This window comes from Hypomesus nipponensis, chromosome 2 (assembly GCF_054491055.1).
Source record: "Hypomesus nipponensis isolate SF chromosome 2, ASM5449105v1, whole genome shotgun sequence".
Taxonomy (NCBI): domain Eukaryota; kingdom Metazoa; phylum Chordata; class Actinopteri; order Osmeriformes; family Osmeridae; genus Hypomesus; species Hypomesus nipponensis.
Genome location: NC_140362.1, coordinates 2,204,656 through 2,231,185, shown reverse-complemented (window position 1 = coordinate 2,231,185; position 26,530 = coordinate 2,204,656). Strand labels below are relative to the sequence as shown.

Genomic DNA, 26,530 nt, shown 5'->3' with positions numbered 1-26,530 from the left:
TGCATCGATACCAGACCAGCAGCATGAGAGGACAACTATCATGGCGGACCAGGGACGTCTGTTATGTTATACATGGGACATGTCCCACCCACTTTAGAAAAACAACCAATCGGTCCTGTTCTGTCCCCCTCCCCACACACACTTTTTTGAAAGATAATTATATTAAACGGCAGCATCCTGGGTTATTAAAGAAAAGCTGTCCCACCCATATTATAAAAACAAACTTGCCCCCCTCTTGCTGACTCCTCCCACGCAGCGAGAGGAGCTCACCTGCTAGCTCAGCATCCAGCCTGGTCAGCGTGAGCTCTGGGTCCTCGTCATAGCTGCCCTCAGATCTGCCCGCTTTCGTCCTGTGGATGGCATCCCTGCTGGGTCTGTTGGGATGGGTGAGAAGAAAACTGTTGGGGGTTTGAAGAGTTGTGCTTTGCACGTTATGTAAATAGCTATTTGTTATGTTGACGCTTTTCAAGTGTAATACAAGTTTCTTTGAAATATCGACTTCAAAGTTTATTACTTACAGTCCTCTAACTCAAGGTCTCAAATGAGTCAGAGTTATTCATGTATTGCATGTATGTTAATCCAGTGTTTATTTTCTCTGGGGTTAATGTCCCCCACAGACATGAAGCTGCTGTTATTTCAAACAGGAGAAGATGCTCTTTCTTCCCATCATACTCTGTCCTTCCCCTTTATTCCCAAACCATCTCTCTTACTCCTTATTTCTCTGTCTTCCCCCCTCCCCCCCTCCCCCTCTCCCCTCCCTCCCCCTCCCCCCACCTCTCCCTCCCCCTTCCCTCTCTCCCTCTCTCCCTCCCCGTCCCTCTCTCTCCCTCTCCCCCTCCCCGTCCCTCTCTCTCCATCTCTCCCTCCCCCTCTCCATCCCCCTCCCTCCCCGTCCCTCTCCCTCCCCCCTCTCCCCCTCACCCTCCCTCTCCCTCCGTGCTAAGACAGGCTCCAAGCCTCCTGGCTGCTTCTCAGTTGCTGCACATGTGGTGCTGCAGTCAGTTATCATTCAGTGTTTGGCTCAATAAAAGGAGCCATTAAAAGCCAGCCGGTGCTGAGTCTTGAGGAAGATGGAGACATGAGTCAGCGACTCAGGAAGGCGACACAGACAGGAAGGGAGAGGGATCATTCACTGTGGTGGGTTTAGGAAGGGAGAGAGATCATTCACTGTGGTGGGTTTAGGAAGGGAGAGAGATCATTCACTGTGGTGGGTTTAGGAAGGGAGAGAGATCATTCACTGTGGTGGGTTTAGGAAGGGAGAGGGATCATTCACTGTGGTGGGTTTAGGAAGGGAGAGAGATCATTCACTGTGGTGGGTTTAGGAAGGGAGAGAGATCATTCACTGTGGTGGGTTTAGGAAGGGAGAGGGATCATTCACTGTGGTGGGTTTAGGAAGGGAGAGAGATCATTCACTGTGGTGGGTTTAGGAAGGGAGAGAGATCATTCACTGTGGTGGGTTTAGGAAGGGAGGGGGATCATTCACTGTGGTGGGTTTAGGAAGGGAGAGGGATCATTCACTGTGGTGGGTTTAGGAAGGGAGAGAGATCATTCACTGTGGTGGGTTTAGGAAGGGAGGGGGATCATTCACTGTGGTGGGTTTAGGAAGGGAGAGGGATCATTCACTGTGGTGGGTTTAGGAAGGGAGAGAGATCATTCACTGTGGTGGGTTTAGGAAGGGAGAGAGATCATTCACTGTGGTGGGTTTAGGAAGGGAGAGAGATCATTCACTGTGGTGGGTTTAGGAAGGGAGAGAGATCATTCACTGTGGTGGGTTTAGGAAGGGAGGGGGATCATTCACTGTGGTGGGTTTAGGAAGGGAGAGGGATCATTCACTGTGGTGGGTTTAGGAAGGGAGAGGGATCATTCACTGTGGTGGGTTTAGGAAGGGAGAGAGATCATTCACTGTGGTGGGTTTAGGAAGGGAGAGAGATCATTCACTGTGGTGGGTTTAGGAAGGGAGAGAGATCATTCACTGTGGTGGGTTTAGGAAGGGAGAAGATCATTCACTGTGGTGGGTTTAGGAAGGGAGAGAGATCATTCACTGTGGTGGGTTTAGGAAGGGAGAGGGATCATTCACTGTGGTGGGTTTAGGAAGGGAGGGGGATCATTCACTGTGGTGGGTTTAGGAAGGGAGAGAGATCATTCACTGTGGTGGGTTTAGGAAGGGAGAGGGATCATTCACTGTGGTGGGTTTAGGAAGGGAGAGAGATCATTCACTGTGGTGGGTTTAGGAAGGGAGAGAGATCATTCACTGTGGTGGGTTTAGGAAGGGAGAGAGATCATTCACTGTGGTGGGTTTAGGAAGGGAGAGGGATCATTCACTGTGGTGGGTTTAGGAAGGGAGAGAGATCATTCACTGTGGTGGGTTTAGGAAGGGAGAGAGATCATTCACTGTGGTGGGTTTAGGAAGGGAGAGGGATCATTCACTGTGGTGGGTTTAGGAAGGGAGGGGGATCATTCACTGTGGTGGGTTTAGGAAGGGAGAGAGATCATTCACTGTGGTGGGTTTAGGAAGGGAGAGAGATCATTCACTGTGGTGGGTTTAGGAAGGGAGAGAGATCATTCACTGTGGTGGGTTTAGGAAGGGAGAGGGATCATTCACTGTGGTGGGTTTAGGAAGGGAGAGGGATCATTCACTGTGGTGGGTTTAGGAAGGGAGAGAGATCATTCACTGTGGTGGGTTTAGGAAGGGAGGGGGATCATTCACTGTGGTGGGTTTAGGAAGGGAGAGAGATCATTCACTGTGGTGGGTTTAGGAAGGGAGAGAGATCATTCACTGTGGTGGGTTTAGGAAGGGAGAGAGATCATTCACTGTGGTGGGTTTAGGAAGGGAGAGAGATCATTCACTGTGGTGGGTTTAGGAAGGGAGGGGGATCATTCACTGTGGTGGGTTTAGGAAGGGAGAGGGATCATTCACTGTGGTGGGTTTAGGAAGGGAGAGGGATCATTCACTGTGGTGGGTTTAGGAAGGGAGAGAGATCATTCACTGTGGTGGGTTTAGGAAGGGAGAGAGATCATTCACTGTGGTGGGTTTAGGAAGGGAGAAGATCATTCACTGTGGTGGGTTTAGGAAGGGAGAGAGATCATTCACTGTGGTGGGTTTAGGAAGGGAGAGGGATCATTCACTGTGGTGGGTTTAGGAAGGGAGAGAGATCATTCACTGTGGTGGGTTTAGGAAGGGAGGGGGATCATTCACTGTGGTGGGTTTAGGAAGGGAGAGAGATCATTCACTGTGGTGGGTTTAGGAAGGGAGAGGGATCATTCACTGTGGTGGGTTTAGGAAGGGAGAGAGATCATTCACTGTGGTGGGTTTAGGAAGGGAGAGAGATCATTCACTGTGGTGGGTTTAGGAAGGGAGAGAGATCATTCACTGTGGTGGGTTTAGGAAGGGAGAGGGATCATTCACTGTGGTGGGTTTAGGAAGGGAGAGAGATCATTCACTGTGGTGGGTTTAGGAAGGGAGAGAGATCATTCACTGTGGTGGGTTTAGGAAGGGAGAGGGATCATTCACTGTGGTGGGTTTAGGAAGGGAGGGGGATCATTCACTGTGGTGGGTTTAGGAAGGGAGAGGGATCATTCACTGTGGTGGGTTTAGGAAGGGAGAGAGATCATTCACTGTGGTGGGTTTAGGAAGGGAGGGGGATCATTCACTGTGGTGGGTTTAGGAAGGGAGAGAGATCATTCACTGTGGTGGGTTTAGGAAGGGAGAGAGATCATTCACTGTGGTGGGTTTAGGAAGGGAGAGAGATCATTCACTGTGGTGGGTTTAGGAAGGGAGAGAGATCATTCACTGTGGTGGGTTTAGGAAGGGAGAGGGATCATTCACTGTGGTGGGTTTAGGAAGGGAGAGAGATCATTCACTGTGGTGGGTTTAGGAAGGGAGGGGGATCATTCACTGTGGTGGGTTTAGGAAGGGAGAGAGATCATTCACTGTGGTGGGTTTAGGAAGGGAGAGAGATCATTCACTGTGGTGGGTTTAGGAAGGGAGAGAGATCATTCACTGTGGTGGGTTTAGGAAGGGAGAGAGATCATTCACTGTGGTGGGTTTAGGAAGGGAGGGGGATCATTCACTGTGGTGGGTTTAGGAAGGGAGAGGGATCATTCACTGTGGTGGGTTTAGGAAGGGAGAGGGATCATTCACTGTGGTGGGTTTAGGAAGGGAGAGAGATCATTCACTGTGGTGGGTTTAGGAAGGGAGAGAGATCATTCACTGTGGTGGGTTTAGGAAGGGAGAAGATCATTCACTGTGGTGGGTTTAGGAAGGGAGAGAGATCATTCACTGTGGTGGGTTTAGGAAGGGAGAGGGATCATTCACTGTGGTGGGTTTAGGAAGGGAGAGAGATCATTCACTGTGGTGGGTTTAGGAAGGGAGGGGGATCATTCACTGTGGTGGGTTTAGGAAGGGAGAGAGATCATTCACTGTGGTGGGTTTAGGAAGGGAGAGGGATCATTCACTGTGGTGGGTTTAGGAAGGGAGAGAGATCATTCACTGTGGTGGGTTTAGGAAGGGAGAGAGATCATTCACTGTGGTGGGTTTAGGAAGGGAGAGAGATCATTCACTGTGGTGGGTTTAGGAAGGGAGAGGGATCATTCACTGTGGTGGGTTTAGGAAGGGAGAGAGATCATTCACTGTGGTGGGTTTAGGAAGGGAGAGAGATCATTCACTGTGGTGGGTTTAGGAAGGGAGAGGGATCATTCACTGTGGTGGGTTTAGGAAGGGAGGGGGATCATTCACTGTGGTGGGTTTAGGAAGGGAGAGGGATCATTCACTGTGGTGGGTTTAGGAAGGGAGAGAGATCATTCACTGTGGTGGGTTTAGGAAGGGAGGGGGATCATTCACTGTGGTGGGTTTAGGAAGGGAGAGAGATCATTCACTGTGGTGGGTTTAGGAAGGGAGAGAGATCATTCACTGTGGTGGGTTTAGGAAGGGAGAGAGATCATTCACTGTGGTGGGTTTAGGAAGGGAGAGAGATCATTCACTGTGGTGGGTTTAGGAAGGGAGAGGGATCATTCACTGTGGTGGGTTTAGGAAGGGAGAGAGATCATTCACTGTGGTGGGTTTAGGAAGGGAGAGAGATCATTCACTGTGGTGGGTTTAGGAAGGGAGGGGGATCATTCACTGTGGTGGGTTTAGGAAGGGAGAGAGATCATTCACTGTGGTGGGTTTAGGAAGGGAGGGGGATCATTCACTGTGGTGGGTTTAGGAAGGGAGAGAGATCATTCACTGTGGTGGGTTTAGGAAGGGAGAGAGATCATTCACTGTGGTGGGTTTAGGAAGGGAGAGGGATCATTCACTGTGGTGGGTTTAGGAAGGGAGAGAGATCATTCACTGTGGTGGGTTTAGGAAGGGAGAGAGATCATTCACTGTGGTGGGTTTAGGAAGGGAGAGGGATCATTCACTGTGGTGGGTTTAGGAAGGGAGGGGGATCATTCACTGTGGTGGGTTTAGGAAGGGAGAGGGATCATTCACTGTGGTGGGTTTAGGAAGGGAGAGAGATCATTCACTGTGGTGGGTTTAGGAAGGGAGAGGGATCATTCACTGTGGTGGGTTTAGGAAGGGAGAGAGATCATTCACTGTGGTGGGTTTAGGAAGGGAGGGGGATCATTCACTGTGGTGGGTTTAGGAAGGGAGAGGGATCATTCACTGTGGTGGGTTTAGGAAGGGAGAGGGATCATTCACTGTGGTGGGTTTAGGAAGGGAGAGGGATCATTCACTGTGGTGGGTTTAGGAAGGGAGAGAGATCATTCACTGTGGTGGGTTTAGGAAGGGAGAGAGATCATTCACTGTGGTGGGTTTAGGAAGGGAGAGGGATCATTCACTGTGGTGGGTTTAGGAAGGGAGAGGGATCATTCACTGTGGTGGGTTTAGGAAGGGAGAGAGATCATTCACTGTGGTGGGTTTAGGAAGGGAGAGAGATCATTCACTGTGGTGGGTTTAGGAAGGGAGAGAGATCATTCACTGTGGTGGGTTTAGGAAGGGAGAGAGATCATTCACTGTGGTGGGTTTAGGAAGGGAGAGGGATCATTCACTGTGGTGGGTTTAGGAAGGGAGGGGGATCATTCACTGTGGTGGGTTTAGGAAGGGAGAGGGATCATTCACTGTGGTGGGTTTAGGAAGGGAGAGAGATCATTCACTGTGGTGGGTTTAGGAAGGGAGAGGGATCATTCACTGTGGTGGGTTTAGGAAGGGAGGGGGATCATTCACTGTGGTGGGTTTAGGAAGGGAGGGGGATCATTCACTGTGGTGGGTTTAGGAAGGGAGAGAGATCATTCACTGTGGTGGGTTTAGGAAGGGAGAGAGATCATTCACTGTGGTGGGTTTAGGAAGGGAGAGAGATCATTCACTGTGGTGGGTTTAGGAAGGGAGAGAGATCATTCACTGTGGTGGGTTTAGGAAGGGAGAGGGATCATTCACTGTGGTGGGTTTAGGAAGGGAGAGAGATCATTCACTGTGGTGGGTTTAGGAAGGGAGAGAGATCATTCACTGTGGTGGGTTTAGGAAGGGAGGGGGATCATTCACTGTGGTGGGTTTAGGAAGGGAGAGGGATCATTCACTGTGGTGGGTTTAGGAAGGGAGAGAGATCATTCACTGTGGTGGGTTTAGGAAGGGAGAGGGATCATTCACTGTGGTGGGTTTAGGAAGGGAGAGAGATCATTCACTGTGGTGGGTTTAGGAAGGGAGAGAGATCATTCACTGTGGTGGGTTTAGGAAGGGAGGGGGATCATTCACTGTGGTGGGTTTAGGAAGGGAGAGGGATCATTCACTGTGGTGGGTTTAGGAAGGGAGGGGGATCATTCACTGTGGTGGGTTTAGGAAGGGAGGGGGATCATTCACTGTGGTGGGTTTAGGAAGGGAGAGAGATCATTCACTGTGGTGGGTTTAGGAAGGGAGAGAGATCATTCACTGTGGTGGGTTTAGGAAGGGAGAGGGATCATTCACTGTGGTGGGTTTAGGAAGGGAGAGAGATCATTCACTGTGGTGGGTTTAGGAAGGGAGAGAGATCATTCACTGTGGTGGGTTTAGGAAGGGAGAGAGATCATTCACTGTGGTGGGTTTAGGAAGGGAGAGGGATCATTCACTGTGGTGGGTTTAGGAAGGGAGAGAGATCATTCACTGTGGTGGGTTTAGGAAGGGAGAGAGATCATTCACTGTGGTGGGTTTAGGAAGGGAGAGAGATCATTCACTGTGGTGGGTTTAGGAAGGGAGAGGGATCATTCACTGTGGTGGGTTTAGGAAGGGAGAGAGATCATTCACTGTGGTGGGTTTAGGAAGGGAGGGGGATCATTCACTGTGGTGGGTTTAGGAAGGGAGAGAGATCATTCACTGTGGTGGGTTTAGGAAGGGAGGGGGATCATTCACTGTGGTGGGTTTAGGAAGGGAGAGGGATCATTCACTGTGGTGGGTTTAGGAAGGGAGAGAGATCATTCACTGTGGTGGGTTTAGGAAGGGAGAGAGATCATTCACTGTGGTGGGTTTAGGAAGGGAGAGAGATCATTCACTGTGGTGGGTTTAGGAAGGGAGAGAGATCATTCACTGTGGTGGGTTTAGGAAGGGAGAGAGATCATTCACTGTGGTGGGTTTAGGAAGGGAGAGAGATCATTCACTGTGGTGGGTTTAGGAAGGGAGGGGGATCATTCACTGTGGTGGGTTTAGGAAGGGAGAGAGATCATTCACTGTGGTGGGTTTAGGAAGGGAGAGAGATCATTCACTGTGGTGGGTTTAGGAAGGGAGAGAGATCATTCACTGTGGTGGGTTTAGGAAGGGAGGGGGATCATTCACTGTGGTGGGTTTAGGAAGGGAGGGGGATCATTCACTGTGGTGGGTTTAGGAAGGGAGAGAGATCATTCACTGTGGTGGGTTTAGGAAGGGAGAGAGATCATTCACTGTGGTGGGTTTAGGAAGGGAGAGAGATCATTCACTGTGGTGGGTTTAGGAAGGGAGAGAGATCATTCACTGTGGTGGGTTTAGGAAGGGAGAGGGATCATTCACTGTGGTGGGTTTAGGAAGGGAGAGAGATCATTCACTGTGGTGGGTTTAGGAAGGGAGAGAGATCATTCACTGTGGTGGGTTTAGGAAGGGAGAGAGATCATTCACTGTGGTGGGTTTAGGAAGGGAGAGAGATCATTCACTGTGGTGGGTTTAGGAAGGGAGAGAGATCATTCACTGTGGTGGGTTTAGGAAGGGAGAGAGATCATTCACTGTGGTGGGTTTAGGAAGGGAGAGGGATCATTCACTGTGGTGGGTTTAGGAAGGGAGAGAGATCATTCACTGTGGTGGGTTTAGGAAGGGAGAGAGATCATTCACTGTGGTGGGTTTAGGAAGGGAGGGGGATCATTCACTGTGGTGGGTTTAGGAAGGGAGAGAGATCATTCACTGTGGTGGGTTTAGGAAGGGAGAGAGATCATTCACTGTGGTGGGTTTAGGAAGGGAGGGGGATCATTCACTGTGGTGGGTTTAGGAAGGGAGGGGGATCATTCACTGTGGTGGGTTTAGGAAGGGAGGGGGATCATTCACTGTGGTGGGTTTAGGAAGGGAGAGAGATCATTCACTGTGGTGGGTTTAGGAAGGGAGAGAGATCATTCACTGTGGTGGGTTTAGGAAGGGAGGGGGATCATTCACTGTGGTGGGTTTAGGAAGGGAGGGGGATCATTCACTGTGGTGGGTTTAGGAAGGGAGAGAGATCATTCACTGTGGTGGGTTTAGGAAGGGAGGGGGATCATTCACTGTGGTGGGTTTAGGAAGGGAGGGGGATCATTCACTGTGGTGGGTTTAGGAAGGGAGAGAGATCATTCACTGTGGTGGGTTTAGGAAGGGAGAGAGATCATTCACTGTGGTGGGTTTAGGAAGGGAGAGAGATCATTCACTGTGGTGGGTTTAGGAAGGGAGGGGGATCATTCACTGTGGTGGGTTTAGGAAGGGAGAGAGATCATTCACTGTGGTGGGTTTAGGAAGGGAGAGAGATCATTCACTGTGGTGGGTTTAGGAAGGGAGAGAGATCATTCACTGTGGTGGGTTTAGGAAGGGAGAGAGATCATTCACTGTGGTGGGTTTAGGAAGGGAGAGAGATCATTCACTGTGGTGGGTTTAGGAAGGGAGAGAGATCATTCACTGTGGTGGGTTTAGGAAGGGAGAGAGATCATTCACTGTGGTGGGTTTAGGAAGGGAGAGAGATCATTCACTGTGGTGGGTTTAGGAAGGGAGGGGGATCATTCACTGTGGTGGGTTTAGGAAGGGAGAGAGATCATTCACTGTGGTGGGTTTAGGAAGGGAGGGGGATCATTCACTGTGGTGGGTTTAGGAAGGGAGGGGGATCATTCACTGTGGTGGGTTTAGGAAGGGAGAGGGATCATTCACTGTGGTGGGTTTAGGAAGGGAGGGGGATCATTCACTGTGGTGGGTTTAGGAAGGGAGAGAGATCATTCACTGTGGTGGGTTTAGGAAGGGAGAGAGATCATTCACTGTGGTGGGTTTAGGAAGGGAGGGGGATCATTCACTGTGGTGGGTTTAGGAAGGGAGAGAGATCATTCACTGTGGTGGGTTTAGGAAGGGAGAGAGATCATTCACTGTGGTGGGTTTAGGAAGGGAGGGGGATCATTCACTGTGGTGGGTTTAGGAAGGGAGAGAGATCATTCACTGTGGTGGGTTTAGGAAGGGAGAGAGATCATTCACTGTGGTGGGTTTAGGAAGGGAGAGAGATCATTCACTGTGGTGGGTTTAGGAAGGGAGGGGGATCATTCACTGTGGTGGGTTTAGGAAGGGAGAGGGATCATTCACTGTGGTGGGTTTAGGAAGGGAGAGGGATCATTCACTGTGGTGGGTTTAGGAAGGGAGAGAGATCATTCACTGTGGTGGGTTTAGGAAGGGAGAGAGATCATTCACTGTGGTGGGTTTAGGAAGGGAGAGAGATCATTCACTGTGGTGGGTTTAGGAAGGGAGAGAGATCATTCACTGTGGTGGGTTTAGGAAGGGAGGGGGATCATTCACTGTGGTGGGTTTAGGAAGGGAGGGGGATCATTCACTGTGGTGGGTTTAGGAAGGGAGAGAGATCATTCACTGTGGTGGGTTTAGGAAGGGAGAGAGATCATTCACTGTGGTGGGTTTAGGAAGGGAGAGAGATCATTCACTGTGGTGGGTTTAGGAAGGGAGGGGGATCATTCACTGTGGTGGGTTTAGGAAGGGAGAGAGATCATTCACTGTGGTGGGTTTAGGAAGGGAGAGAGATCATTCACTGTGGTGGGTTTAGGAAGGGAGAGAGATCATTCACTGTGGTGGGTTTAGGAAGGGAGAGAGATCATTCACTGTGGTGGGTTTAGGAAGGGAGAGAGATCATTCACTGTGGTGGGTTTAGGAAGGGAGAGGGATCATTCACTGTGGTGGGTTTAGGAAGGGAGAGAGATCATTCACTGTGGTGGGTTTAGGAAGGGAGAGAGATCATTCACTGTGGTGGGTTTAGGAAGGGAGAGAGATCATTCACTGTGGTGGGTTTAGGAAGGGAGAGAGATCATTCACTGTGGTGGGTTTAGGAAGGGAGAGAGATCATTCACTGTGGTGGGTTTAGGAAGGGAGAGAGATCATTCACTGTGGTGGGTTTAGGAAGGGAGAGGGATCATTCACTGTGGTGGGTTTAGGAAGGGAGAGAGATCATTCACTGTGGTGGGTTTAGGAAGGGAGGGGGATCATTCACTGTGGTGGGTTTAGGAAGGGAGAGAGATCATTCACTGTGGTGGGTTTAGGAAGGGAGAGAGATCATTCACTGTGGTGGGTTTAGGAAGGGAGAGAGATCATTCACTGTGGTGGGTTTAGGAAGGGAGAGAGATCATTCACTGTGGTGGGTTTAGGAAGGGAGAGAGATCATTCACTGTGGTGGGTTTAGGAAGGGAGAGAGATCATTCACTGTGGTGGGTTTAGGAAGGGAGAGAGATCATTCACTGTGGTGGGTTTAGGAAGGGAGAGAGATCATTCACTGTGGTGGGTTTAGGAAGGGAGAGGGATCATTCACTGTGGTGGGTTTAGGAAGGGAGAGGGATCATTCACTGTGGTGGGTTTAGGAAGGGAGAGAGATCATTCACTGTGGTGGGTTTAGGAAGGGAGAGAGATCATTCACTGTGGTGGGTTTAGGAAGGGAGAGAGATCATTCACTGTGGTGGGTTTAGGAAGGGAGAGAGATCATTCACTGTGGTGGGTTTAGGAAGGGAGAGAGATCATTCACTGTGGTGGGTTTAGGAAGGGAGAGAGATCATTCACTGTGGTGGGTTTAGGAAGGGAGAGGGATCATTCACTGTGGTGGGTTTAGGAAGGGAGAGAGATCATTCACTGTGGTGGGTTTAGGAAGGGAGAGAGATCATTCACTGTGGTGGGTTTAGGAAGGGAGGGGGATCATTCACTGTGGTGGGTTTAGGAAGGGAGAGAGATCATTCACTGTGGTGGGTTTAGGAAGGGAGAGAGATCATTCACTGTGGTGGGTTTAGGAAGGGAGAGAGATCATTCACTGTGGTGGGTTTAGGAAGGGAGAGAGATCATTCACTGTGGTGGGTTTAGGAAGGGAGAGAGATCATTCACTGTGGTGGGTTTAGGAAGGGAGAGGGATCATTCACTGTGGTGGGTTTAGGAAGGGAGAGGGATCATTCACTGTGGTGGGTTTAGAAGAAGGTGTCCCCCATCTCTCCAGACCTCCCACCACAGCTAAACCTGGATGGGAACTCCAAAAAACGCCTTTCTACACTTTTCTCTTCATAACATTGTGGTTGGTCCTGAAGGGGTTCCTGTGTTAGTGTGTAGTGTTACTCCTTTAGGGTCATTTTCCTGGATGACAGGACAATGTCCTGTATGGTATGTGAAGCCCTCTGTGACATGCTTGCATGTAAAAAGGGCTATACAAATACATTTGATTTGATGACGGAGCAGTGAGAGAATGTGAACTTTCCTAAACACCTCTGCTACAGGTGCACACGCTGGGACGTGGTAAACACAGACCGGTCCTTGACTACGCACTCTTAAACCGAACCCTTCTCATCAGTGGTTGCTCTGGTTCTCTCTCCATCATCCTGTCGCTTTCAGCAGGAAAACACATCAGCTAAATGAATACAAATGCCCCGTTACCGCGGCAACTCCTCCTCACCTGTGCCTGGAGCCCCAGGTGGCACAACCCTCGTCGCTGTCGCTGTCGCCGGGCGGCTCCTGGACCTTCCCCAGCCCCCGCGAGAGGGCTCCGTCGCCGGGCGATCCGGCCGGCCCTGGCTCCTCCCCCATGCCCTCGGACGCGGCGTAGCCCTGGTCCTGGAGGCTGTCGCTGCTGGCCAGCGAGGACGCCTCGTCGGTGTCCGGGGCGGGTCCGTCCACGGAGCGCCGCCGCGAGTACAGCCAGGCTGACCAGGCACCGGGACAGAGACGCCGGTTAGATGGAAGCCATTACATTAGCTTGACAAGACGTTTTGAATCAAAGCGACACACAAAGTAAAGCTTGTGAAAAGCACAGAGGAAGATCAAGGGGTTCAGATCATCACCACGCGTAACAAGAAGCAGCATCTTCTGTTAATGTGAGGATTAGCATCCACATCATCATCATCCACATCATCATCATCATCCACATCATCATCATCATCCACATCATCATCATCATCCACATCATCATCATCATCCACATCATCATCATCATCCACATCATCATCATCATCCACATCATCATCATCATCCACATCATCATCATCATCCACATCATCATCCACATCATCCACATCATCATCCACATCATCATCCACATCTTCATCCACATCTTCATCCACAGCTTCATCCACATCTTCATCCGCATCTTCATCCGCATCTTCATCCACATCTTCATCCACATCTTCATCCACATCTTCATCCACATCATCTTCATCCACATCATCATCTTCATCCACATCATCTTCATCCACATCATCATCATCCACATCATCATCCACATCATCATCATCATCTTCATCCACATCATCATCCACATCATCATCCACATCATCATCATCCACATCATCATCATCCACATCATCATCATCTTCATCCACATCATCTTCATCCACATCATCATCATCATCCACATCTTCATCCACATCATCATCATCATCCACATCATCATCCACATCATCATCCACATCAGCAGTTTGTGGTGTTACTTGGTCATGCACAGTCCTGCTGGGTATCGGTTAGTAGATAGCTGGGCATTGGCTCGTTAGAAGCAGAGAGCAGAGGAGGTGAAGGACATGCAAACAGAGGAGAGGAGGTTGGATACAGTTCAAAACACACACACACACACACACCAAGGCACACACACATGCACACACACACAGGCACACACACACACAGGCACACACACACACACCAAGGCACACACACAGGCACACACACACACACACACACACACACACACACACACACACACACAGGCAGACAGGCAGTGTGCTAGGCCTGTCAGGTTTGGGCTCACTACAGTGACTCACAACCTTCCTAACAACCCACTCATCCTTCCCAGCAATGAGGCGAGTCATCTTAGAGTCAGGCACACACACACACACACACAGGCAGACACACACACACTCCTACAGTTAAAACGCACAAGCTCAAGTTGCATGCTCATCCTTCCAAACCTTAATCACAAACAATCTGACCTTTTGGTCACCTTCTATTAACCAACACTCCCAAACCCAGTCAGGGAAACGGAAGGAGACACATGCACGGTAGATTTGTGCACAGTCCACACAAACACACGCACACACACACGCACACATAAGGAACAACCAAAAATATGGCCCAAGTCTCGTATGAAAGGTCTTCCATTTCTTTAATTTAAAAAGGAAGACTGTTTCCACTTTAAAATGAGCTTGCAACTCTGTAAGTGGTGATTCTGCACAGTCTACAGACAGGCCAATGACCCAACACGGAACATGTAAACACAACTCATCTCCATTGAGAAGTCAATTACAGAACTACATTATTAGAGCAACAAACCATGTTGTGTCCTAAGACCGGCCTCCAATGTCATTTGAAACATAATAATAATAATGATGCAGTCATCAATTAGCAGACCCTTTCATCCAACGCGAGGTAAGGGGGGGATTCTAACCCAAGGCCTCTTGATCTGCAGTCAAATGCTCCAACCCCTGAACAATATCCATGTTTTTTTCCAAACATTTTCAAATACTATTTGCATGAGTTAACCTGCAGAGGGTTAGCTGATGATGACCGACCCTGCAGTGGGGGATTCCCAACAGGAGGAAACACACAGGAGGCCTCTGAGGATGCAGATGCAGAACCAGAAAGGCTTCCAAACACCTCACACTGGTCAGCGCTACATATTCATTGTATGTAAAAAGAAACAAAAAACCCTGTAAAAAACTCACAAAGCTAACAAAATATGTTTCTAGTTTAAAGACAGCATGCTCATGTCTACAGTGTTTAAAGTTTAACAACAGCATGCTAATGTTTACAGTGTTTAAAGTTTAACAACAGCATGCTCATGTCTACGGTGTTTCTAGTTTAACAACAGCATGCTCATGTCTACGGTGTTTCTAGTTTAACAACAGCATGCTCATGTCTACGGTGTTTCTAGTTTAACAACAGCATGCTCATGTCTACGGTGTTTCTAGTTTAACAACAGCATGCTCATGTCTACGGTGTTTCCCCCCCATCACCAAACCTACACTAGGGAATCATTGATCTGTGGATCGGATGACTTCGCTCATCATCTGTTTTCAACACGCCATCAGCATCATTCTTTACTCAATACACACTGGATACATGCAGCTAGCTCCTCTTACATTAGCTACCTTGTCTCCTCACACACAGTGTTGATATGCTAAGCTACATTTGTTAGGCTAAACTTGCTAGGCTAAATCAACCAGCTGCTAAGCTAAATTGGCTTGGATAAAACAATTAGCTGCTGAGCTAAATCTACAGAGCAAAATCAACCAGGTGCTATGCTAAATCTGCTAAGCTACATCAACCAGGCACACAGAAGAGATGGGGGTATGTAGAGTCCCTTTTAACAGTGCATTGAAGACAGGAAACAGACATCCTTCAGGAGGAAGTAGGAAGTGTAGTGAGAGGAAGCTCAGTTCTGAAGGGGACGGGGGAGGAGGTCCAGGGAGACGAAGGTGCAGAATCGAGGGAGGAGAGGAGGGTGGAGGAGGACAGCAGCAGGAGGGTGGAGGAGGACAGAGAACGAGTGGTGATCACAGCCGACTGGAGCGCAAACGAACAGGTCCACAACAGTACACTAGGAAGGGACAGACACACACACTTCAGTACGGTGGGGAGGAAGGAGGACAGGTGAGTCAATGGACGGAAAGAGAGAGATTGGACGACAGCAGTCTGGACCTACACTGGTGCTGCTGCTCCTGCTCCAGCGCGGCCCGGGACTCTGAGAGAGAGGGGGAGAGAGCGGGGGAGTGGGGGAGGCAAGCTGGGCCGAGGTGCGTCGAGGTTTGAGCGGCACTGGACGTTCTGCACCTACAACATATAACTGAGAGGATGTAGCAGGCAGGATCTGAGACTCAGGACTGGAACCATGTCAAATCATGTCTTTCATTGTGGCGGCCAAACGGGAACTGGGAAGGGTCAAATTAGTTGATCATCACAACTAAGAACAATAAATCTGATGCTCTCTCTCGAAGGATGCTGTCTGTTCTCTATTAGGGTGCTATGTCTGTTCTGTATTAGGGTGCTGTGTCTGTTCTCTATTAGGGTGCTGTGTCTGTTCTCTATTAGGGTGCTGTGTCTGTTCTCACCTCGGGTGCTGTGTCTGTTCTCTATTAGGGTGCTGTGTCTGTTCTGTATTAGGGTGCTGTGTCTGTTCTGTATTAGGGTGCTGTGTCTGTTCTCTATTAGGGTGCTGTGTCTGTTCTGTATTAGGGTGCTGTGTCTGTTCTCTATTAGGGTGCTGTGTCTGTTCTCACCTAGGGTGCTGTGTCTGTTCTCTATTAGGGTGCTGTGTCTGTTCTCACCTAGGGTGCTGTGTCTGTTGTTCTCCGTCTCCTCCACCTTCAGGCTGATCGTTGACTCCGCCTCCTCTGACCCAGAGCTGGGGCTGTGTTTCCGCGGGCCAGCCTGCCTGCTGCTGGTGTGGCCGGGGGCGTGGCCTGGGGCGTGGTCAGCCATCAGGCTGCTACTGCTGCTGCTGCAGAGAGAACCAGCGGCCTCCGAGTCGTCGCTGGGGCTGTGGCTGAGCTCTGAGCCCGAGTCCTGGGCAAGGAGGCTGGTGGCCGGGGTGCTGGAGGCTGGAGAGCTGGGGGCAGGGGTAGAGGTGAGGGTGGGGGTGGAAGGGGCAGAGGAGGGAGTGTCTGGGGCGGGGGTCACAGAGGAGGGGGTGGGAGGGGGAGCAGGAGCCTTCCTCTTCATCTGTAGGCTCTCTGAGTACTGAGAGCCTGGAATCACCTGGGGGGAAGAGAGAGAGAGACAAAGAGAGACAGAGACAGAGAGAGACAGAGAGAGACAGAGACAGAGAGAGACAGAGAGAGACAGAGACAGAGAGAGACAGAGACAGAGAGAGACAGAGACAGAGAGAGACAGAGAGAGACAGAGACAGAGAGAGACAGAGACGGAGAGAGACAGAGAGAGTGAGAGACAGAGAAAGACAGAGACAGAGAGAGACAGAGAGAGACAGAGAGAGACAGAGAGAGAGACAGAGAGAGAGACAGAGAGAGAGACAGAGAGACAGAGAGAGACAGAGAGAGAGAGAGAGAGGAGGGTTAGATTTTGTGCATGTCCACACAAGCATTCTTGCGTTTACCCATATTTTTTGGTAAGTTAAACAACATCTTGCAAATGGCTCCTTAAATGCAGTAATGTAGGGGATAGGTACAGCTTATTGCTGGAGTGTCTTTTCAAACCTTCCCATGGCTTTGAATGAAAGTGTCTGCATCTGAATACATTATTCTACATGTTTAAGCCTAGTGAGGTATTCTAGCCCACCTTAGCCTTCCATGCTGCCTCCGCTCCAAGTATCTGAACTCCAGAAAGGTAGCTACTCAAAAAACAAGAATCTAATCGTATTTGTATAGCAGGCAGTGTTAGAGAGGGCTTCACATAGGCTCAGAGAACTGCACCTTACCAACCTGAACCCTCCTGGAAGACAAGGGACAACTCTCAGGAAAACTCCAGGAAAAAAACATGTAAGAAACCTGGGGGGAGTAGTTCAGTGAGGCCTCCCCTCCTGCAGAGAGGAGAACCATGTGTGTGTGTGTGTGTGCGTGAGAGACACAGAGAGAGAGGGAGAGAATATGGGCCAAAGGTGAAGATAACATTGAACTCCAAGGGTAGAGTGGTATGTAGAGGACAATGTAAGTGGGTCAGTACTGCTCTTGTGGCTCTACAGTCGCCCCCAACCCAACTGTGGAGCTGTTGAAGAACTCACTGACCTCAAACTGCTGTCACTCATGGCTGGCATCATCACACATTCTTCACCCCCCAACACACACATACCACACACAAACACACTCTCACATACCACAAACGCACAACCATATACTACAAACACATATACCACACACGCACTCATATACCAGACACACACATGCAATCACACACACACACACACACTAATCTACACAGGCAGTTTCCCCCTATGTGCAAGTGACCCCTCCCGGTCTCCAGGCTTGGTAGCATCAGGGGTCTGAAGGTGGAGTCGGTCATCAGGGTTAGACCACCATCATCCTCATAGCTCCTCACAGCCCCTCCAACTCCCTGACAACAGCCAAAAGTGTTAGAACGCGTTCCTCCTCCACCCCCACCAAACCCCCGGCCCCCTGACAACAACAGCCCTGACTGGCGAGTAACGTAGCATTAAACAGGATTAACAACACACAAACACACACACACACAGTGTCACACACACACAGTGTCACACACACATTCATACAGTTCTGGAATAGAAGTGGTCTCACCCTGAGTTCTAGAACAGAAAGGGGTTCTAGCGCCGGTGAGGAGGGGTTGCGGCTGGGAGAGGCTGGCTCACCTGGTGGGCGTCCAGGCTGTGGTGCTGCAGGTGTGGGGTGGGCGTGGGGCCGGGCGGGGCTGGGGCCCTCCTCTTCTTGGGCTCCACCTTGGGGGACATCCTGGAGATGTTCATCACAGACTGGGACTGACCCAGGGTGCTGGGGCGCGCCTCCACGCACCCAGCCCCACAGGTCCCAGCCAGGCCCTGGAACACAGCACAGGCCAGTAAATACAGTACACAGAGCAACGCTGTAGGGCCCCCTAGTGGTCACCAGGAGAACTGCCTTTCACTAGCAGGACGAGAAGCGCTCGATACTGCAGGTAGCAGCACTGAACATGTTGACACATGCAGAACACACAGCTTCAGAACTACTAGCAATTAATACTGTCACATTCGAGGTTGAATCTTTTATGGTATTAGAGATGGGTTAGTAGTTACATTAGAATTTTAACTGTCAGTTGGGTTAGTACTTACATTAGAGTTTTTGTCAGTATTTTGTGTTAAACTGTCATCATGGTCATCCATATCCACAGTCGGCTCGGATTCAGTCTGAAACAGAACCAACAGCTAACATGCAGAGCCGAGCTCAATCCCTACAACCTCACGCGGTCTAAAGGAAGGATCCAGGTGGAGATCACCAGAGATCACCATTCAGAGGGATCGCTCCTCCTACCTTGGATTTCCTGCGGCTGAACGTGAACAATCCCAGAAGGCCTTTCTTCTCCGTGGAGCCGCACCCCAGAGAGCTAGAGGAGAGAGACTCTGATGGAAGAGAGAACAGCTCAGGTCAGAGACAACTGCTCAGGGCAGCAGAGAGAGAGAGAGAGAGAACAGCTCAGGGCAGCAGAGAGAGAGAACAACTCAGGGCAGCAGAGAGAGAGAACAGCTCAGGGCAGCAGAGAGAGAGAGAGAACAGCTCAGGGCAAGAGAGAGAGAGAGAACAGCAGAGAGAGAGAGACAGCTCAGGGCAGCAGAGAGAGAACAGCTCAGGGCAGCAGAGAGAGAGAACAGCTCAGGGCAGCAGAGAGAGAGAGAACAGCTCAGGGCAGCAGAGAGAGAGAGAACAGCTCAGGGCAGCAGAGAGAGAGAGAACAGCTCAGGGCAGGAGAGAGAGAGAGAGAGAACAGCTCAGGGCAGCAGAGAGAGAGGACAGCTCAGGGCAGCAGAGAGAGAGGACAGCTCAGGGCAGCAGAGAGAGAGAACAGCTCAGGGAAGCAGAGAGAGAGAACAGCTCAGGTCAGCAGAGAGAGAACAGCTCAGGGCAGGAGAGAGAGAGAGAACAGCTCAGGGCAGCAGAGAGAGAGAGAGAGAACAGCTCAGGGCAGCAGAGAGAGAGAGAGAACAGCTCAGGGAAGCAGAGAGAGAGAACAGCTCAGGTCAGCAGAGAGAGAACAGCTCAGGGCAGGAGAGAGAGAGAGAACAGCTCAGGGCAGCAGAGAGAGAGAGAGAACAGCTCAGGGCAGCAGAGAGAGAGGACAGCTCAGGGCAGCAGAGAGAGAGAACAGCTCAGGGCAGCAGAGAGAGACAACAGCTCAGGGCAGCAGAGAGAGAGAACAGCTCAGGGTCCTTGACACAGATTTAATGCTCAATGCACATTTGATGCTTTTTATCTAGATCTAGATCTGCAGTCAAATGATCTACAACTTGAGGTAGATATTTGTTACACAACTGAGCTATACCAAACCACAGGTGAACTTAACCCTGTCTACTCTAACCCAGACTAAAAAACCCTTACTAAACAACATTTAATATTGGATATCTAGTGCTTTTGTCCATAACTGCCCCACAAGCTGCACTCCTCAGCAGCTGCACAGGCTGAAGGCTACAAGCTCATGTTACCTGCTCACTCTAGACGCAACCACTAATCTCACCAGCAGATGGCGATACAAAGGTGTTGTTGTAAAATGACTGTCTAAAAGCCCCATTCTCAATATTCTCTCATTCACCCCTCCACCTTTATAAAGAGATGGAGGAGGAAAAACTGGTCATCAGCTGCAGTCTTATCAATAACTATGCCCAATAACATACATACATATCCAGAAACTGGCACACTGTACAATATGCTGTAGATTCATTCTACACTCACTAATGCTCCTGTTTTTTTGACAGAAAATCTTGAGAAGAGGCTTGATACTTGACATTGTAATGAACCAAACACAAACACAACACAACTGTAGCTCTGCAGAAACGCAAACATGTTATTCACTCACAAACTGAATCTCCCCAGAGCAGTGGTTAGGCAGGCAATGTGTGTGTGTGTGTGTGTGTCAGAGACAGGCAAGGTTCATATGAAAGCACACCTAGCTACTAGCCAACTGCAGGTCTAAAGCCCTAAGTAAGTGTGTGCGTGTGTATGCGTGTGTGTGCGTGTGTGTGGGTGTGTGTGAATGCATGAGTGTGTGTGTGGCAGAGACAGGCAAGGTTAATATGAAAGCCGTACTGTAGATCTAAGATGCACAGCAGGTCTAAACTCTACTGCGGGTCTAATATTTACAGCAGGTCTAAACTCAACTGCAGGTCTAAGATTAACAGCAGGACCCACGAGGATAAAGGCAGCATTCAGGCGATAATACCTGAGCAGTTAAGAACAGGTGCAGAAGCCGTTTTAAGTTGGAGAACTGGAAACAAGCACACAGCAGATGATTCAGAGCAGGGCAGACTTGGGTTATATTTCAGTTCAGCTCATTCAGGAAGTGATGAATAACTCAATACATGAAGAGCTGGCTTGTTGACCCATAAAATAGATCAACTCTTGGTTTCAGGACTTCTTGAAAGACTTTGAATTGAGTGAACTTGGGTACTGTGTGCGTGTGTGTGTGTGTGTATGTGTGTGTGTGTGTGTGTGTGTGTGTGTGTGTGTGTGTGTGAGAGAGAGAGATTGTGGTTCGGTGGTTATTACCAGCTAACCATTAACCACTCTGAGAAGACTAAAGTTTCAGAGCTTGTCTCCTCAAACATGTCAACACAATCTGTCTCACGTTTACTAATCTCCCAGGCCCTCCCTCAGGAGTGACAGGGCAGTGACATAACCGGCCATTAACAGCGTCTTGTAACCATAGGTACGCTACACCCCGTCGACCTGTCATCAACATCAATGATTGCCTTTGTATTGTAAAATACATATGGCCTATGTATGTATTTTTATTGCATTTGTCGTACTGATGTTATGTGTTACCTCATACTGATTTGATGTTACTGATGGACTTCTATGTATGATGTTTAATGTGGTGTATTAGTGATTCTGTGGTCGTTTTTTGTCCAGACAGTCCCCAGGATGCAGGTGAGCAGCTAGCTAACTACTTATAATTGTGCGCTATTCCTGCAAACAAATTAACAATAAAGTAAATGAATAACGGTAGTTATTAACAAGCTCACGTGGACCCGTGGCGTGAGAAAGTCTCTTAGCAGCAAAGGTGGGTCTGAACTGAATCTGTCTTCTAGGTGTAAACAGATTAAATAGGCTAACACTGTGTAGCCAGGAGCAACAATGTGTCTTTGTTACAATTGTGTGTGTATGTTTTGTTTGTGTGTCAAACTGTATGTGTGTGTGTGTGTGTGTGTGTGTGTGTGTTTGTGTGTGTGTGTGTGTGTGTGAAAGAGAGAGGGAAAGTGAAGGAGAGAATGCCAACATGTGTTTGAGCGTGCATGACTGTGTGTGTGAGTGTGTATATGAGTGTGTGTGTGTGTGTGTGTATATATATATGTGTGAGTATGTATGTGAATGTGTATAAGTTTGTGTGTGTATGCATGCGTGTATGAGTGTGTGTATTTACCTAAACTCTGGTCCAGTACGTATAACTCTCGAATCCCCAGCTCGCTGAGGCTCTTGTCCAATGGCAGCTCCCGGTGGCTCACGTTGTCCAATAGCAGCAGGACGTGGGCGGGGTCAGACTCCACCTTGTTGCAGATGAGGGAGAGCAGCGACTGCAGGGGCAACAGGGGGTTCACCCTCAGCACAGTCTTCTGGCTGCGTCTGTAGTTCACCACCAGGCGCACCGTTTTCTACCGGACAACAGACAACAGCTGTCAGTGTTCCTCTCAAAGATTGTCATGGTATTGTTTCCTCCTGGCCTGTTTAGAGGCCCAGGTTGGTTACAGGGTCTGCAGGCTTCTGTGACATTGTTTGTGGGGAAAATGGGCTATGCAAATAAGATTTGATTTGTTGGTGTAAAACAGAAGAAGAATCACAAGGGATGTGTGACTGGTGTGTCTGTTACTGACACACACACACATCTGCATGAAGACACACAATTATGCACACACATACAGACCAGTCACACAAACCTAGAGAACCTTCACTAGCCAGATACACAAAGCTAGAGAACCTTCATTAGCCAGATACACAAAGCTAGAGAACCTTCATTAGCCAGATACACAAAGCTAGAGAACCTTCATTAGCCAGATACACAAAGCTAGAGAACCTTCACTAGCCAGATACACAAAGCTAGAGAACCTTCATTAGCCAGATACACAAAGCTAGAGAACCTTCACTAGCCAGATACAAAGCTAGAGAACCATCACTAGCCAGATATAATAACACATTCATGAGATGTATCTAACGTTCCCTGAGAACTGAGACACTGGAGATCTCCCAGCTCAATTCCTCATTCAGAGTGTGTGTGTATGTGTGTGTGTGTGTGTGTGTGGTGTGTTGTGGTGTGGTCTGTGTCTGCATCATCATGTGTTTTTGCATCTGTACCCATATGTGTCTGAGTGTGTGTGTGTGTGTGTCGCCGTGTCTGTGTGTGTGTGTGTGTGTGTGTGTGGTGTGTTGTGGTGTGGTCTGTGTCTGCATCATCATGTGTTTTTGCATCTGTACCCATATGTGTCTGAGTGTGTGTGTGTGTGTGTCGCCGTGTCTGTCTGTGTGTGTGTGTGTGTGTGTGTGTGTGTGTGTGAACAGCCCTGGGGTGCGGAGCTCTGATAGCCCCTCGGGAGGTGTCTGGTGATGAGGAACAGAGATCACTTTGTTCCTCTCATCGCACAGAGACACACCGCTCCCTATCAAGATCACCCTTAAAAACACGCCTAGCACTCCGCTAGCCAGACGCCACTTAAGGCCAGCCCTGTGTGGGAGCTGAACAGCCAGGCAACAGCATTACAACCTGATTTCTAGTAGAAACAGAACAAGAGAATTATTGTTGCACAGTGCCTGGTAAATACAGACTGTTCCTTGACTGTGACCACCAAAACACTGTCAGAACGATACCCTTCTGATCCCACTGTTTCTCCTCTCATTTCTATGCCTTTAAGCTTCTAAATAAATGAAATGCAAAATCGGGGGGGAGGGGGGAGGGGGTAATGAGGGTGGGAGAGGGAGAAAGAGTAGGGAGTAGTTAGGGTGGCGAGGGGGAGAGAAAGGGGGTAGTTAGGGGAGGAGAGGGGGAGGGAAAGGGGGTAGTTAGGGGAGGAGAGGGGGAGGGAAAGGGGGTAGTTAGGGGAGGAGAGGGGGAGGGAAAGGGGGTAGTTAGGGGAGGAGAGGGGGAGGGAAAGGGGTTAGTTATAGGTGAGAGGGGTAGAGTAGGGGATAGTTAGGGGAAGAGGGGAAGAGCTGGGGGTAACTAGGGAGTGAGAGGGTGAAAGGAGGAGAGCATGAGGCCAGAGAATAGGGCAGAAATAATGCATGGTAACCAAAGGTACGGCCCTCATGAAACATTCACACAGGGAGTCACACAGGACAGCATGCCGACACTGGAGATAGAGAAGACACACGGCACACCAGTCAAGCCTCCCCAGCCTCCCCAACCCCCACCCAGCCTCCCCAGGCCCCACCCAGCCTCCCCAGCCTCCCCCCAGCCTCCCCAGGCCCCACCCAGCCTCCCCAGGCCCCACCCAGCCTCCCCAGCCTCCCCCCAGCCTCCCCGGCCCCCACCCAGCCTCCCCGGCCCCCACCCAGCCTCCTGCATACCTTGGCATGAACCCTCTTGGGTTTGTCTGGCTTGTCTCGCTGCCAGCGTTCAGAGTCAAAAGGTTACAAATGATGTGTTAACATAAAGCATAAAAACAAAAGCAAAACACTACAGGAGTCACAGGAGCAGGCTGTTGCTAAGATCCAGACAAAGTCATACTCCTTTCACAGAATGAATCAGACAGACTTCCAGACAATGTATTCCAGCATTTTCATGCCGAACAAAACAGACAATCGGACATCCACCACAACCAGCGCTACACGCTCACACACCCCGACTCACACCTGCCCAGCCGCCCGGACTCTCTCTCACCTCAGGCACCTTTGGCGCCGGCTTCCTCTGCACCCTCTCCTCCCAGACTTTCTCCTTGATGAGGACGCAGGCCACGTCCAGGGTGCCCAGCAGGGCGTTGGGCTTGAAGCCCACGGCCTGGCCCTCCGGACCCAGCAGCTCCAGGGTGTGATAAGACGGGTTCAGGTGGTACTGGCCGCACAACTCCACCAGCAGGTCCATCAACGCCTTGCTGAGAGGGAGAGGGGGGGGGGGGGGGAGAGACGGGTAGAGGAAGGGAGAGAGAGGGGGCAGGGAAGGGAGAAGTAGAGAGGGGGAGGAGAGTTACGTACAAAGACAGGTAGAGAGAGAAAAAGAGAGGGAGAGGCCAGGGAGAGGGAGAGGAGTTAGGTAGACAAAGACCGGAGAGAGAGAGAGAGAGAGAGAGAGAGAGAGAGAGAGAGAGAGAGAGCGAGAGAGAGAGAGTCCAGTCAGAGGGAGATAGAGTTACCAGCTCCAGCTCCAGTTGAAGGAGTTGTAATTACTCAGACTGGTGTGCAGACAGAGAGCTAGGCTTACAGGGTTATATAAGTCCACTAATTGGTACGAAGTTGCTTCTAGGAAGTGGTCTCTGTGTGAATGAAGTTATAGAGGAACATAATTAATAATAATGATTATAACAATAATTAAAATAGCTGCAAGCCGTGATGTGGGTTCCTCCTCAAAATGTCTAAATAAAATATTCATTGTAGAAGACCATGAGTTGGACAATAAGAGAGCTAAATTAATTGTTAATTATTGTTAATTAATTGTTTGGCAAACAACAACAGGCTGAATGGAGGTTAGAACTCTGCAAGTCAGCCTCTCTATCCTCTCTGCTATACATCAACTGTTGACTTGATATGAATAGAAAAGCCAGAATAATAGCTTTGGGACAAAGTTTGAGCAGCTGTAATTGTCACCTGTTGACATATCAAGGTGAAATTGCTCATGGTACTTCAGAATGATGTAATCTGGAAGCCTATAAGGTTTTAAAATCATCAGTCAAAAGGGCATTTAAGTTATTGACACATCGACAATGTGGATATTGAATTCAGCCATAGTCTTGTATTCATTTTTGCTAAATATTGCTTTGAAAAACATGTATCCTACATATCTACAACAAATGTAGGTTTTCTACACACATGATGCCAGAAATCAGATGCGCTGTCTAGATGAGGTGGGATCTTGTCTAGAGAGCACAAGTTCAAAAAGAGCCAGACCTAGTTCTGGCTCTTCGGGTGTGGTAATTCCCTCAGAAAGAAACAGCGTTACCATTATGATTATGAAGCTAGACTGCTACTGTGGTGTACCTGGATTCCTGTTAAACTACATAGATATTCAGTATCATGACACACTAGATAGCTGTGGCTGGATGAACTTACGACTTTGCACTTTGCCCTACACTGTCTCAGCCCATTTAGCTATTCTGCTGGTGTTATCTTCTTTTCATATTTTTTTTTTCGTTATATATGTGGACATCTACATAAATATACCCCTTTCGGTTGTTTTCCATTGCGTTCTTTTCGTCTTTGCAAACTTTAAAAACACATGTATACCAAGTGTGAAAACGATTGGCCTTACGGGTCAAGAGAGGAAGAGTTTTGAAGGATGTCCCAAATTTAGGCGGTACAAGAAAATTCCTAAGTCTGACATTATGGGTCCTTGAGGCGTTTTTGTTTCCCATGACAAACAAGGCATGTAAACAAACTTTCAGGCGTTTGTGAGTAATGTGATGCAGGGGAAATCACGTAGACTTTGGGCGTGGCTTATAGCGCCACCTATGGGCGTACGTGGGCCACTAGCTGTCTGGGAGTAGTGAGTGACCTGTTGTATCATTGGGCCAAATTTTTAAAAATCCCCCCTCTCAATCCTAGCAGAGGAACCCTAATAATAATAATAGCCTTAGTTCACAGCAATGTTCACAGCACCCCCCATCCCAGAGCTGTGAGCTGTATGTGCCACCCGCTAGCCAGCGTCCTAGGCCCACATAGGGCCCCTTGTGTTTCTGCCTGGAGGGCTGGATGTCCTGGATCAGCGGACAGGCTCATTAGGGGCAGGGACAGAGGGAGGCCAGCCTGGGACAATGCTGCTAAAGGACTGGTACACTGACCCTCAACACGCCCCAACACAACCACCCAAACACACCCGCAAAACTGCCCCTGCTCATTAGCAGTTGAAAACATTTAGGACTGCAGTTCAGACATGGGAATCCTACTCATCAAGATTGTCCAATCGCAGTTAAAAATGACTTCATGTTGAATTCATGGAGGATTGTTTAGAACAGTGTTTCTCAACTGGTGGGTTGTGTGGTTCAGCTCCGTAAAAAAATCTAACATTTATTTG

At 49.4% G+C, this 26,530-nt stretch overlaps 1 protein-coding gene across 5 annotated transcripts in view; it reads right to left on the bottom strand.

Moving 5' to 3' along the window:
• Positions 1 to 26,530, bottom strand: part of cobl (cordon-bleu WH2 repeat protein) — a 44,648-nt gene that overhangs the window by 6,070 nt on the left and 12,048 nt on the right. For 2 of the 5 annotated variants that reach the window (XM_084702242.1, XM_084702244.1), the window contains exons 4-12: positions 24,188 to 24,398; positions 21,740 to 21,968; positions 20,540 to 20,584; positions 18,640 to 18,728; positions 18,441 to 18,515; positions 17,985 to 18,170; positions 15,976 to 16,405; positions 12,120 to 12,366; positions 271 to 374 (exon numbers count right to left, since the gene is read on the bottom strand). In XM_084702242.1, the coding sequence (XP_084558368.1) occupies positions 271 to 374; positions 12,120 to 12,366; positions 15,976 to 16,405; positions 17,985 to 18,170; positions 18,441 to 18,515; positions 18,640 to 18,728; positions 20,540 to 20,584; positions 21,740 to 21,968; positions 24,188 to 24,398 (1,616 nt within the window). The remainder of the gene's footprint in view (positions 1 to 270; positions 375 to 12,119; positions 12,367 to 15,975; positions 16,406 to 17,984; positions 18,171 to 18,440; positions 18,516 to 18,639; positions 18,729 to 20,539; positions 20,585 to 21,739; positions 21,969 to 24,187; positions 24,399 to 26,530) is intronic. The other 3 variants (XM_084702246.1, XM_084702245.1, XM_084702247.1) reach the window with 3 other exon arrangements.